Source organism: Dunckerocampus dactyliophorus, chromosome 4, assembly GCF_027744805.1.
Source record: "Dunckerocampus dactyliophorus isolate RoL2022-P2 chromosome 4, RoL_Ddac_1.1, whole genome shotgun sequence".
NCBI classification, from domain to species: Eukaryota; Metazoa; Chordata; class Actinopteri; order Syngnathiformes; family Syngnathidae; genus Dunckerocampus; species Dunckerocampus dactyliophorus.
In genome coordinates, this window is record NC_072822.1 from 8,149,845 (window position 1) to 8,164,248 (window position 14,404).

At 41.4% G+C, this 14,404-nt stretch overlaps 1 protein-coding gene across 3 annotated transcripts in view; it reads left to right on the forward strand.

Moving 5' to 3' along the window:
* Window positions 1-14,404, forward strand: part of sema6a (sema domain, transmembrane domain (TM), and cytoplasmic domain, (semaphorin) 6A) — a 144,924-nt gene that overhangs the window by 108,895 nt on the left and 21,625 nt on the right. For 2 of the 3 annotated variants that reach the window (XM_054773682.1, XM_054773683.1), the window contains exons 14-17: window positions 4,054-4,194; window positions 4,271-4,345; window positions 11,196-11,254; window positions 12,649-12,669. In XM_054773682.1, the coding sequence (XP_054629657.1) occupies window positions 4,054-4,194; window positions 4,271-4,345; window positions 11,196-11,254; window positions 12,649-12,669 (296 nt within the window). Of the gene's footprint in view, window positions 1-4,053; window positions 4,195-4,270; window positions 4,346-11,195; window positions 11,255-12,648; window positions 12,670-12,883; window positions 12,905-14,404 lie in introns of all 3 variants that reach the window. The other variant, XM_054773681.1, reaches the window with a different exon arrangement.

The window sequence follows — 14,404 nt, forward strand, 5'->3', positions numbered from 1 at the left end:
AAGACACAATTTTAAAATTCATTTTAAGAAAAGTACAAGGAAAAAATACGACTGGACAAACACATTTAACACACTTAACAGACTCACAATGCAGGTGCATTTTGAAATGATCACTGTCCCACAAATTGATGCTATTTGATATTATTGGCTACAGTTTTTTGAGACCAAATAAACCACTGTTATGATAATATATTATAATAATATATAATAGTCATCATAAATAATAATATATCATAATACTGCAATGCAATATTTCCTTTATTATGTCATTTTTCACTCTGTAAAGTTGCGGAATTGGCATTTGTGACATCTATTTTCTCACAGGCAATTTGTCTGTGAAACTTGTTTTTATTAATTATTAGCATTGACATTTTAGCTTTTTCTAGTTACATTATGCCTTTTTGCTCTGTTTTTCCACTTTTCCTGGGTTTTTGTTTTTCTTTATTTCTTCAATGAGCTACGTTCCACAGTTGGCTGCTGGGCTACACTTTGGACACCCTTGCGTGTTCGGCGAGCCAGACTGTCTTGGTTTTGCCAGAAATGCGGAGTGTCTGTTTTTTCCAGCAGATGGAGGAGTGTGTCCGAGCTCTGCCTTCTTGGTTCTGTCGTTGCAAGGAGTTGGGCTGCATTGTGGAGGGGTTTATGCAGCGTTCAGACCGGCATCAGACTGGCATTGCACAGTGGTATTTATGTACAATCGGAGGTGCGCGCGGCAGATACTTCAACCAAGATACACGACCTGACTTACACTTCCACGCCTACTCACTAAATATAGCGACTGTATTGCCAAATTATCAGCACAGTTCTCACCTACGTATGAGCTGTGTTATGAAGCGAAACAGGTGATTGTTGGAGCTTGTAAAGTTGCCACTCAGCCAAATGATTAATGGTGCAGACAAGTCCAAACATCTATGTGGGTTGATCTGATAAATCACTCACTAGCTCACTAATGCTGATGCTGGGAACACCGAGGTAGGTTGGATTGCAAGGTGTGTGTAAAGCACTTAATGTGCTCTTCCAATAATGCCTTGCATGCTGCCACTTCTATATTACTGTATTATTATTCATAGTAGCAATGCCATAGTTCACAGTCTGATATGCTTCTGGCTGCCCTGTTCTCGCGATACAGCTTTTTTCAAAACGAGAAATCTTGTCACATTTTAATACCCTGCTTTTCCACTCCAACCCTGCAGGTGGTGGTAATGCGTTACAAAATGTGTGCCAAATTTCAGACACAGCGAAGTTTTTTCACCGCAGCTCCTTTTGATGGGTATTAAGCCCTAATCCATATGGCAAAAAGCGAATATAAAGTCCATGATGTGGACATTTATCCAGACCTGCACCAAAATAGTATTATGGCTTATCCTTGGATTGTCTGCCACCCCGTCTGTCAAATTTCATGGAAATCTTATTTTGCTGTGCGGAAGGGAAGCAGTTTGCCCAAAGTTGACGGAGGGTAGCTTCCAAGGCCGCCGCTGTTTGTTACCCAACATACAGCGGCCATGTGACGAGCCTTATGGAAGGGATGAAGGGCAGGCTCTGCCTCCTTCCCTTCCTCTCTCCTCCCCGTGTCTCCTTCCTGTATATGGCCTTCTTTCTATCACCATGTCGCTCCCCCGGCTAACTGAGCAGCGGTCGGCCGTCGGCCATCTGGCATCACTCGAGTACAGTAAGTGACTTTGCCCGCCTTCTACCCTCTGGCTGGCGTTAGCTGGATCAGCACAGACCTGATTGCTGAGTATTACCCAGTGTAGATGGACTGTAAGCCCTAATTGAGAATGTTAATGCAGCACTGAAACACTACAAAGGGGGGGTTAATCCCATGATGGAGGAGAGGAAAGGATGGAGAGAAGGGATAGAAAGAAAGATGCCGAGCACGCCCAAAGGGATTACAGTGCTCTCCTATGGGGCAGCACAGACAAAGACTAGCAGGGACAGAGGATGTGGATAGTGAGGGAGTGATTGGTGTTAGTGGGTTTTATAGTAAAGTACAGTGTTATTTGCTGACTGCTCACTGTGGCCATCTGTTGTATCTATGTCACCCTTTTCTTTATCTTGCTCTATGCCCCACTCTACCCCTGACCTCATGTTCTTGATTCCAGCATTATGTCATCTCAAACTCAGGGTTTGCCCCGTTGCCAGGTTTTAATTGCAGCCACTTTTTATCACCTTAAAAGTGCCATCAAATGTTCCTTTGTCCCCTAGACAACAAACTTTGTTTCTAAAGCAAATAAGCACCTATTCATAGGGGGTGTCGCTATTCAACTTTTTCCACTTTTGATACGATTCTCGTGTTGCAGCCTTGAATATTGGCTGATACTGATATCGACCTGATATCTGCATGAATTTTCATAAGAGAAAATGATTTCTTCAGGAGTGCAATATCTGTACCTTTTGCAGAATACCAGTCTGTCCCTGATGTTTTCCCAGGAGAGAAGTGGCTTATTTGTGCCCTTCTTCACACCAGGCCATTTTCCAAAAGTCTTCGCCTCACTGTGCGTGCATCTGCACTCACTCCTGCCTGCTGCCATTCCTGAGTAAGCGCTGCACTGGTGGTGCCCCGATCCCACAGCTGAATCAACTTTTAGAGACAGTCCAAGTGATTGCTGGACTTTCTTGGGTGCCCTAAAGCCTTCTTCACAATGTTGGGGATGACATTCTCCACAAACTACTAAAGGTCAAAGGACCACTTTGGAAAATGAATTCAGACAATTTCACCTCCCCCTTACGTGTTCGTTAATCTCCAGTTATGAGAAGGAAAGAAGACTCACACACCAAATTAGATTTACAAAATGTATTGAAAAATAAGTCAGACAGGATAATTTGACTGATTCTCTTCCCATGGATGCCTTCTGCGTCCTCTCCGAAGGAAGAGAAACAGGTGGTCCCCCACTGTTTTATAATTGTTTTGCTCAGACCATTGGCGCCAGTCTCTACAAAGTTAACTTTCTCCCGGGTTCCTTGACGAAGTAAGGTGACGCCAACAGGTGATAGTGCCGAGTTGTTTTGACTACATTCTGGACCATATCTGGCTGCTGACCCTGGCTGGTGCAAGCTGTTTATGCATTGATATCTTTTATGCTCCCTCTTCCCCTTTCACCTACTTAAACCAATGTTAAAGCATCATTTCTATAAACTACTTGTAATCACTCACTCAGTTATTGGATTAATTGATTAAACAGTTATATCTACACTGTACTTATTTTAAGGCACTCAACAATAATTCAATCAATGGACATCAATGCAGCCACTTTTTCTAAAATCTACTTGTAATAATTATTTACCCACTCAGTAAATTCATTTTTGCCTACAACAGCAATTTAAGCTGTCTCCTTGAAGTTCTTAATGATCTGATGAATGGCTGGTTTAGGTGCCATCCTACCAGCAGCAATATCCTTGCCTGTGTATGACTGCATGTGTTTCCGTGCAGGTAACCATGGTTAACAGAGAAAAACAAAGATTTCAAGCACCGCACTCCTTTTTAAAGCTTCCAGTCTGTTGGCGTCACTCAATCAGGATGACAACGTCATCTCCAGCCTTTGTCCTTGTCAACCCTCTAACCTGCTGTATGTTAACCAGAGAATTACTATTATAATGTCAGCTGGTCCTTTTGTGGCAGGGCTGTAATGCTGTAGAAATGTTTTTTGGTGATCAAATTCATTTTCATGACAAAGAGGGGCTTTGCAATTAATTGCCATTCATCTTATCACTCTTCATAACATTCTGGAGTATATGCAAATTGCTATCATAAAAACCGAGGCAGCAGACTTTGTGAAAAGTAATATTTGTATCATTTTCACAGCTTTTGGCCATGACTGTACACCACCAACAACAGCGAGCACACACCGTTGTTGTGATCACGTGGGTTCTGCATTATGTATAGAAGTGCTGACTCACATTTGGCAATGGACTGATGCTTTAGATGCAGGCCGATATAATCTGACTTTTTTTTTTTGCTGATATCGGACCGATATCCAATATCAGTATGGGATACTGCACCCCTACTTATTCATTCTCACCCTGTCATTTCCCTTTTTCTTGTCCGTCTTGTAGATGCAGTATAGACGGAGCTGAGGACAAGCGCATTGTCAGCATACAGATCGACGCCAAAAGTCACGCTCTTTGGGTTGCGTTCACCTCCTGTGTGGTGAAAGTACCGCTGTCTCGCTGCGAAAGGCACGGGAGATGCAAGAAGTACGTTGGATAGCCACAATAATCCCATGCTTTCACCTCATCAACAAGTGTGTAATGTGTTTTGTGTGTCGCTCAGGTCCTGTATTGCCTCCAGGGATCCTTACTGTGGTTGGGTGGCAGAAGGAGCCTGCAGACAAGTGGTTGACACCAAGTAAGTCGCTGTAGTCACACTGTTTAATAAGCAATGGCCGAGCAGGACGAAGAGATCTTTAAGTAGAGGATTGGCCCTTTCCCACTGCATGTTAATGGCCCCCTGGTATGCAAATTAGACTTTTTAATGATGTTCTGAAAGTAATATGCGTCCCTAGAGCCAGTTTATGAGCACCAAACATGAGAAAACTCTATCATCTCCCTCACTTGTTAGCCCCACTTTTGAGAGGAGAGGCACTCAAAGGTTGGCTTTTGAAGCTGCAGGTTTTCATGACGTCATTAAGGGAAAACGTCCTTCCTCATGGACATGATACCACCTCTGACCTGCCCCTAGTTAGATGAGCCCATCCCGTGTATACACCCACCACTTCATAGAGGACATCCATCGATCTAGCCATTGTCTATACAACTTGTCGTCATTGGGGTCACAGGTAAGCTGGAGTCTATCCCAGCTGACTTTAGGCTAAAGACAGGGTACATCCTAGACTGGTCGCCAGCCAGTCGCAGGACACATATAGAAAAACACTCACACCTGTGGACAATTTAGAGTCACCCCCTTAACCTAAGATGCATGTTTTTGGGATGTGAGAGGAAGCAGGAGTACCATTTAAAGTCCACAACAGTAGGGGTGTCACGAGACACCCAGCTCACGAGATGAGACGATACACTAGATTGGGTCCACGGGAACGAGACCAGATGAGATTTTAACATCAATCTCAAGAAAAGTACAATGAAAAAATATGACTGGACAAACAAACATTTTATTTCACCCCATCAAAAAACAATGCACATACATTTTTAAATGTTTACTGTCCCTCCAATTTGTTTGTGTTGGTTGGCTCACCGAGCTCATTATTAATATTCCCACATGGAGGATGTGGCATTTGGCTTTGCAAGCATCTTTTCCCTCACATTTCTTTGGATTGCTCCTCGCCAAGCTCCACGCTTTTGCTGTGTGTATGCTAGCTTTTGTTACGCTTTTGTTTGTCTGTTTGTCTAGGCTAACCTGGCATTATGTTGCTGTTAAAATGTGACTGTAATGTTATAGCACTGTAGCATTGCTAATGTTTGTGGCCTTCTGTTCCACTCCTTAATGTTACCTTGTACAGAATGTGATATATGGCAACCTATTACGTTGTGTAAGTGCAGTTACAGTGTATATGTAAAACAGGGGCGTCACGGTGGGCCACATCGCAATGATGGTTATCCTCAGAGGGCCACTTTTTCTAATTCTGTTTTAGACATTCGTTCGTTAATTATTACATACATTTTTCATTAATAAGTAATTAAAAAAGTCATTTTAAATTGGATTTGACAACCAAAAAACATAAGGATTTCTGTCAATATTGACAACAAATACATTTAGCAAGAAAGATTGTCTTTTTGATGAAAAAAATATATATTTTTAAGTTGTTTTTGTTAGTAAGTTTATTTATTGTAAATCTAAGGGTAAATGTTTATTAAATTATTGTAAAAAAATGTTTTAAATATTACATTTTTTATTTTATTGTAGAAATATTTTGTATATATTACAATTTTTACTTATTTAAATATATTTATATTAAGTAAAAACAAAATTAAATTACAGCATACAGCATAGAGTACATATAAAAATTCAATAATATAAATATAATTTTACAATACTATAAAACTAAAATAATGAAATATTGCTTAAAAAAGTAGACAAAATCAATATTAATAACAAAATTACAATGTATATAGAATTTTTTTTTTTAATGATATTAAAATAAGTGTCCTTTTGACATGCATTATTTCAAGGCTTTCGCGGGCCACATAAAATGATATGGCGGGCCAAATCCGGCCCCCGGGCCTTGAGTTTGACACCTGTGATGTAAAAAGTGGATAAAGTGCACAATAGCGCTTCCTGACGACACACGACAGCGCTTCCTGGAGACACACACTGTCAGCATTAAAGCTACAGACACACAAAACAAGCTCACTAAAAGTACTTTTAAACTGTCTAAACTCCAGCAGCAGGACTCGATTTTGGACAACATACTTCCAATACCCTATTATGGGACCTCTAAGACTTACTTTTAATTGTTGAAAAATAGTATCATATGGGACCTTTTAAAAATAGTAAGGCAATATGAAGGACAGTAGTGCAGTAAACAACTTCAATAGCTGCTGTCTCATGTTGGTAAAGTGCAACAAACAGAAATACCTTGGTACAATTTAAACTTTATCAGACGCAACATAAGGGGGAGTTACATCCTGAGGTACGTGCTGCTACGTGCAAAAATGGGGGAAATCGCAAGAGATACGCACATTTTTCTGCATGTCTCTTGCACAATAAAATTGTTAGGTTCATTGAAGACTCTAATTCCCAGAAAAAAATGATGCGAAGCGATATTGTAAAAGCACTTAAAGTACCTTGAAGGTAGAAAAGCAGCATACAAGTGCAGCCTTTAACCATGGACAACTTCACGCCGCTTCTTTCTTTTCTTTCCTTTTTGCAGTTGCTATGGCGATGAATGTACATTTATTTTCGAGGTGGGGCTTTTGAAGGTTTCCTGTACAAATATCAACACTCCAGTGACTTGATGCACTTATTGAGGAAAACATGGCTATTTTTGAGTGGCAACTAAATGGGCTATCAGTATCAACACAGCCAATTCTTGAAACAAATCTGACCTTAATAAAAATTGATGGCTGTGTAATAAATGTTTTATATTTAATGGATTATTCAGGAGCCTTCTTGCAAAGAAAGTAGGTTGAAGATTTTTGGAAAATCGATCAGTCCCATCTCTCCCTCCAGCTCCTCACAAGTGGTGCATGTAATAGATGGATGGAAATCATTTAACATTAATATGAGAGACAAAGTTCCAGCTGGAACAAATACTGGAGTTCATAGCCAACCTCCATTTTAGGCTTAATGAGTATGTTGTCCAGTGAATTTGAAGGTAATCCCTGCAGGGGTGTAAGGCCATACAAGTGTTTTACAAGTTTTTCCAAACCAACGTTCCACCTTTTTGCAGTGCCTGGTAGCCTTCATCTCTGGATTTGACATGTCACTGAGCTTTCTAATTTTATGGTGTGTAAGTACAATTTCCCTCTGCTGCATAGGCTATTGGAGGGCTGAATGGAAGGAAAGTGCTGTATGCCGCCCTACTGGGGGTTGGCTGCTTAGCCCAGGCAACACTTGATGGTCACGCTGACTATAATTTTGTGGCCGTAGCTTGGACACAGAGCCCGACTATACTCTCTGAGCAAACAGCACATGGAGCTTTGTGGTGGGGAAAAACATTTTAAACATGAAGTCATAACAAAAGGACTGGCACTGGATATATACAGTAGATGAATGTGATCCCCATGCTGGAAAATGATTAGCCTTGTGTGCCAGCGTTACCAAAAGTCGCATCCATCCTGTTATTATTTTGCAAAGCAGAGCTGGGGAACCCCTCTGATTAAGTTCCACTTTTGAAGGAGCCAGCTAAGAGCGTGTATGGCCTATCTATCTAGTCAGGGGAGCACAAGATTGATGAGGATGAGCTAGGAGTGCAGTGGAGCGTATGATGTTACCTTTCCAGAAAAAAGAGTGTGATTAAAAGTGTGCTTAAAAAGGGTAAAAGTCAGGAACCTTTGCCATGCAGAGTTCTGTTAAACGCCATAATGGCTGTTGGAAGGAAGGACCTCCTGTGCTGCTCAGTCCGGGAGCGCAGGGAAATAAGCCTCCCGCTTCGGCTGCTACTCTGCTCTGCCACGGTAGATGATCGGCACATGATAAATAGTCAGAGCCAATGTAGTAGAAAAACATGTTGCAGTTTCTTCCAGGTCACACCCATGTGTGCAGGTAGCTGTGTAAAACTATATGATTCCCTGCAGTAGAAGTGTCAGTCAGCAGTGCGAGACACCAGCCTCCGGCGTTATGTTTGTGTTTAATGCACACAACAGCCCACCAACACCAACAAGCACTCTGTGCTGTATACAGGTGTCATCACATTCTGTCTCTTTGTGCAAGGCTTAACCTGACCCCCCTTGAGGTGTTTTGTCAGCATGAAGGCACTGACCAGCTGTCAGCATTGAAGAATGATATCTCTCCTCTCTTGTTCGCTTTCTCCGTTTGTCCGCAAAGTGTTCTCGCAAGAATTGAGTAAGAAATCACACGAAAGGATTGGAAAGTTAATGGACTACGCACATGTGCAAATCCCGCTTTGGCAGACATGCAACACAAACCACAAAACCACAGTATTTTGCCATTTATCATTAAGAAGTGATGGAGTTAGTTTATTCTTTTTAAATCACGCATTACCTTTTGTACACAGAACAGGCGCTTACATACAGTAGATATGTATTGAACACACCCCTGTACAAAAAATGAAACCACAATAATAATTTCAATAGTCGATATTAAAAATATATTGTGACCTATAACCTGTATTCAAAGGAAACAAATGTGTTTAGCAGAAAAATAATAAGAACGCAGTAATGGACTATGCAGTATATTCAACTGTTTACAGCAGAAAAACCTGATCATTCTAACAGCCGTGTGTTCTGTATCCATTCAGTTCCTGTTTTCCCTCACATTTTCTGGCTCTCTGGCTTGCATGCGTCCTCTCCTTTTTTCTACTTCCATCTGGCTTTTTCCATCTTAGAGTCTCTAATATAAGCAGCTTGTAATCTGCAATATGGCCCCCAGGCACCAGAACCACCCCAGCATTGGTCCATTCATATGATCTCATATGATTTTACAGTTGATAAAATGCAAACTAGATGCATGACTCTCTGTCCTCTACAAACCACTGCATTAAGCTTTATCTGCTAATTGACTGTTGTGAGTGACTGTACTTGTATAGCAAATGAACGCCAGGAATTCAAAATGGGCTACTGCAAATTCATGGCATTCTTATTTTGAAGTGACCTTCCGGTGTGACTAATTAACAAAAATACACCTGGTGTAATCCCTGCTCTGAGCAACCTAACTCCTTCTTGTGCTACTACATCACACCTCACATGCAAATCACCCATGAGTCAGTGTAACCTCCTCCAATGTACAGTACAGATTGATTTAAATATGCATGATCTTAACCCCCAGCTGAACTGTCTGCAGTGCCGAGCAAGTTGCTGGGACGCAGCCACTACGGGACCCTAACACCAGCGCACACGCTGTAGTTGGTTTACTTTCACGTGTGCCACATCACAGTCGGATTCTGAGTGTTCATGGCTAATTCATAACAAGATAGATGTGATTTGAAAGCTGTGGAATCATCTCAAATGTTGATCTGACTCGAAATTTAGAGGCTATTGGCGTTTTTGGTTGGAACCAGTGAGATGGTCCATCAGATCCAGCTGGCGGCGCTTGGTAGAATGACTTTTTACTTTTCTTCTAGATTAGGGATTACATAGAAACATTTACACGTATACTACATTTATTATTTACTAATACATTATGCCTCACAAATCCTGCCTAGCAACAAATGACTAGTTGTTATTTTTCCATATAACGCCACGCCACTGTTGCTGTCCAAGAAAAACCCATAGTGAGCATTATGCCGCATGTTATCTTTTATTGCGCTTTGGGTTACATGTCATAAAGCATATTGTTTTGTATTTAATGCAAAAAAAAAAAATCGTACATATCAGCATGCATGTCGCTCCAAATTTGATGATTTTTTTATTTAAATGGAAAAAACCTTTCCTTTTTTCTTGAATGCCGTCAGGCCTGTACAGCATGATGGTATATTTGGTTTACTCGTTTACTAGGCTTTGGGTTACACATCATTAAGCATTAAGCACATCTTCAAATTTAAGGAAGAAACACAACAAATGCCATTTTGTTAGTTTGTCTGATATTAAGTGAAATCTTATTATCTACCACCAAATTGTATGATTTCCTCGGGAGATTTGGACATGCTTTTTCTTGGACCTTCGAATTCTGTCTAGCAACAAGCTGCACCAAAAATGCATGTATGTTTGTTTTCTTTCATATAACATCACCGGTCCAGTCCAAGAAAAAGCCTTAAAAATGTAGCACCTATTCTTAGAGGGGGTCAGGGTTTACAGCAACTGCGAAGAATTGTGGTGCTCAATAACATTCCGGCATTGCATTTGGGCAGAGAAATGCTCGTGTGACTGAATTATTATTATTATGGTTTCAAAAAGTAATTGATAATTTGTCTTTGTTGGGTATCCTCCTGGAACCTTCTGTACTTTTCTTTGTAAGCCTTACACATTTTCTACAACTGGGACTGGGGTGGTTGATGCAATTTTTTGAGGGTTTGAGAAAAGTATCTTCAAGCAGTAATTGTAACCAGTGGTGGGTGAGGGAGATGAGAGGCGGGAGGCTGTCATGCGTGACTGCGATCCTGCTTGACAGTTGGTCCGCTCTGTTTCACAGATCTGCTGCCTGCTTGGTGGTCTTTCAGGCTGAAAACAGGTCTGTGTGCAGATTGTGTAGCAGAAAATAGCATCTCTAAAACTCTCTCGCCCCCCGTGTGTCATGTGATGGCTCTCACGGGTCCTGGTTACAGCTCAGCGCTCAGGGCTCAGGGCTCAACCCGTGTGATTGGGAACCATAGGAGAAATAGGGGAAAGGTCTCGCAGAATAGTCGTTGCACTAAAATAACACATAAATCTGTTAGAAGCACCAGAATCATGCCAGTTATAGATTTTTCTTCCTGCATCATAACCTCTGTCTTGAGACCTTCAGGGTGCCTTCTAGGTGTTCTTTAATGGCGTTCCAGTTGAAGGCCTCCTGCAGGCTCCTTCTTAGAAATACGCCGCGTTCGAGAGATGCTTTTTGTTGTTTTCCCGAAGCTTTGTAACTCGTTTCGACGTGCGGACTTTGGCCCGCTTCCCGCTGCTGACCATGATGTCTCTGTTCCCTGCAGATCAGCCTTTGAGCAGGACGTGGAGCATGGTAACACAGATGGCCTGGGAGACTGCCAAAGTAAGCAGGCCCTTTTCGCTCACGTCTTTCCTTTTCACTACCATCCCATAACACACACACACACACACACACACAGTACAACCATCTCTCTCTGCTAACTCGATATAATGTTTCCGTGTTCGCTGCCGTCACCTTTTTCCTCCACCCATCTGTTCCGCCCTCACAATCCTCTCTTTCAGCATCTTCCATCCATCTGCCCCATTCGCCTCTCATTCCCTCCTGCATCTTTGCTCCCCCCGGTCAGTGGAGTTCTGTACCCTGTGGCGCAAAGACTGTCTTCCTTCTTGCAAACTGTCACATAAACATTCAGCGCCACAGTGGGAAAAGGACTTTGCTTGTGTGCAGTCACACATTTTAGGAGTACAAAACAGGCCACAGAATTCTCAACCCAATTAGTCAGCCTCAAACATCTTTTATACGTTGTATACATGACCCTTTGGTCTCCAGTTGACCTGAATTGTCAGCTGTTATGCACTTGCTATTCAGCGTGTTCTCATTAGAATTTAGTAGAAATGTCTTCAGTGTCTTAGGTTCATAAATGAACCTTGTTACAGCAACACAAGAGTTTGGGAAAGCTCACTGCCCACTGCAACGCACTCGTAAGAAATGTCCCACCACAAAACACTCCGTAAACATGGTGGACATGACACAAAAAATGTGGCTATAATTTAAAAGTGGTTAGGGTTAGGACATCTACGTCATTTGGAACAAGCAATAGCTGAGCCTTCATTGAGCAGGGAACCAAGGGAGTGAGAATAATGAGGACGATCTCCCACTAGGAACTAAAATTCTACTCATTTTGTTAGCTTTACAGGTATGAAAAACGTGTTTTTCTTTATTTTTCTCAAGCGCTATGCCTCCCTACTCACCGAAAAACTTTATTTTGTGTGTATTGTGTTTTCTGCTCACCCCAGTCTGTTTACTCTCTCGCTGTAGGAAATAAAAATCAATATATTTTGCCTCTGAAAAGAGGGGAAGTTTAGCACGTTTAAAAAAGCGCCTCCCACATTGAAAATCTCTCCTCTAGATTATGCTACAAATTTCCCAGTTGCTTAGGAAGGGCACTAAAGATTGTGTTTTTTCAATATTGCTCAATAAGATAGGGGATATGAATCATTCTCAAAATGAAAAAAAGGGAAATATGAAATACAAACATGTTAATATCTTCAGATTTCATCATTTCACCTGAAGAATTAGCAAGGATGTGAATCATTTTAGCTGTAACTCTATATTTTCTCCATTTTCACATATGAAGTTCTTCTTCATCACAGTCAGTATGTTTAAAACTGAGTTAGCAGGATGTGTAAGAAGCTCTTTGTGATGTATTTGTGGATGTGACAGCTGTTAATATCATGCAATAACTCCATTTTCTTTATCCCTTCTTCTACTTTCAGATACGTTTGTGGCACTGAATGGTAAGTATCCCACATTTACCGTAAAAAGGCAATCAAATAAGAGAGAGGGAGATTTTATCCCCGATACGCTGTTCAAGTCCGGCCACACCTCTTCATCTCTTCAATGAATTGTTTGTTCCCTCTCAGGGAAATTAAAACTCCTCCCACCTGTAAAGACGGGGTTATCAACGACCGGATGTTTAACTGAATTTATGTCATTCCTTCTTTTTGATAGACGTTCCTTCCAGTTATAAAGGTAATGAAACACTCAATCATGGCCGGTCCATTTCACCCCCCCAACCGCACCAACTTGTAGCAGAATCCCCCCCTTCCCTTCTGTGGTCCCGGTAAAGGAATTAGAAATGGGAACATCTTTAATCATGATTCTGATTTTATTAGAGCCTGTCACCCCCTATGTTAACACCCCCCCCCCATCCCCTCTGCAATCGCATCGATTAGCCCTGACCTTTGCATCACTTACTGGATGGATCTGGTTGTTGCTAGTTAAAGGCCCTGATGGCCAAGAAACATCAACGGGGAGGGAAAAAAGATGTCTGAAAATGATTACATCTCTCATGTCATGTGATTAAAAAGAAAGGAGACATAATGCAGACAGACACACAACATGAGCGTATGTCAGCAGCAAACCCCACAGCAAGGGTGTGCAAAGTCTGGCCCGAGGGCCATATGGGGGCGGCAGCTTGTTTTTTCTTGTTTTTTCCAGCATCACAACCGCACAAAGGCGAATTAGGTCCATGCACTGAAGAGAAAGATCCTAAAATGTTCCAAGGAAAAAGGCGGAATCTGACGAATAAAAACATGGTTGAATGTCACAGGCTGTCACACTAATAACAATTTGTTCTGGCAACACTAAGTCGAGATAGAACTTGTTTTTTCTTTAAATATACTTTACAGCTTTGCATATCTTGACCTGTGTTGGATTGACATTTTGTATCTAATTCTTTTTTTAAAAGGTGACAAGTATGGAAGTAGCCCTCGCATCGCTAAAGTTTTCCATATGTGGCCGCTGGCAGAAAAAGTTGGGACACCCTTGGCCTACAGTGTGCCTCATGCACCCACATACTGCTATACTATATCATGACCACTGACAGATAATAATGCTCCTTTTTGATTGACACTGTCAGAGAGATATTCATGATTATTGTGGGTGCACAGCAGTGTTGTCGCCCTCATGAACCCTTTTTTTAATTGTAGAGGCATTGTTTTTAGCAACAGTGAAACATTTTCAACTGCCACACAAGCGTAAAAGGAAGTTAACCACTGCTGAAAGTAAAACATAAAAGCACTTTAAAGACAAATGACCTCAATGTAATGCAAAGGTGACTCATGCACCGATGTTTTACCTTCTTAACTGTCATACAAGTGTCAACAGAAACGCAATGAAACGCTCTTAACAGTCTTAACTTTCCAAATGAATGACCAAGATGTGATGCAAATGTGAGTTGCGTTGCAGATTTGATCATCCTTAACTGTCCTTAATCAAGTGTAGAAAGAAGTGGACCCAATCTTGACTGTAAAAACGATCAAAAATACATCAATGTGAAGGTGCGTCATCATTTTTGAGCATTCTTACCTGTCCCACAGGTGTAAAAAGAACAATAACAATGAACACAAAACGTATGGCGACGCTGGAGTCTTACTACATTGTGAGTTCTGTCACTCCATAGTACTTCTCTTGAAATGCTTGTTGCGAAGCCGAATCCAACTTTTGGAATGAAATTGTTGCCAAAAAAAA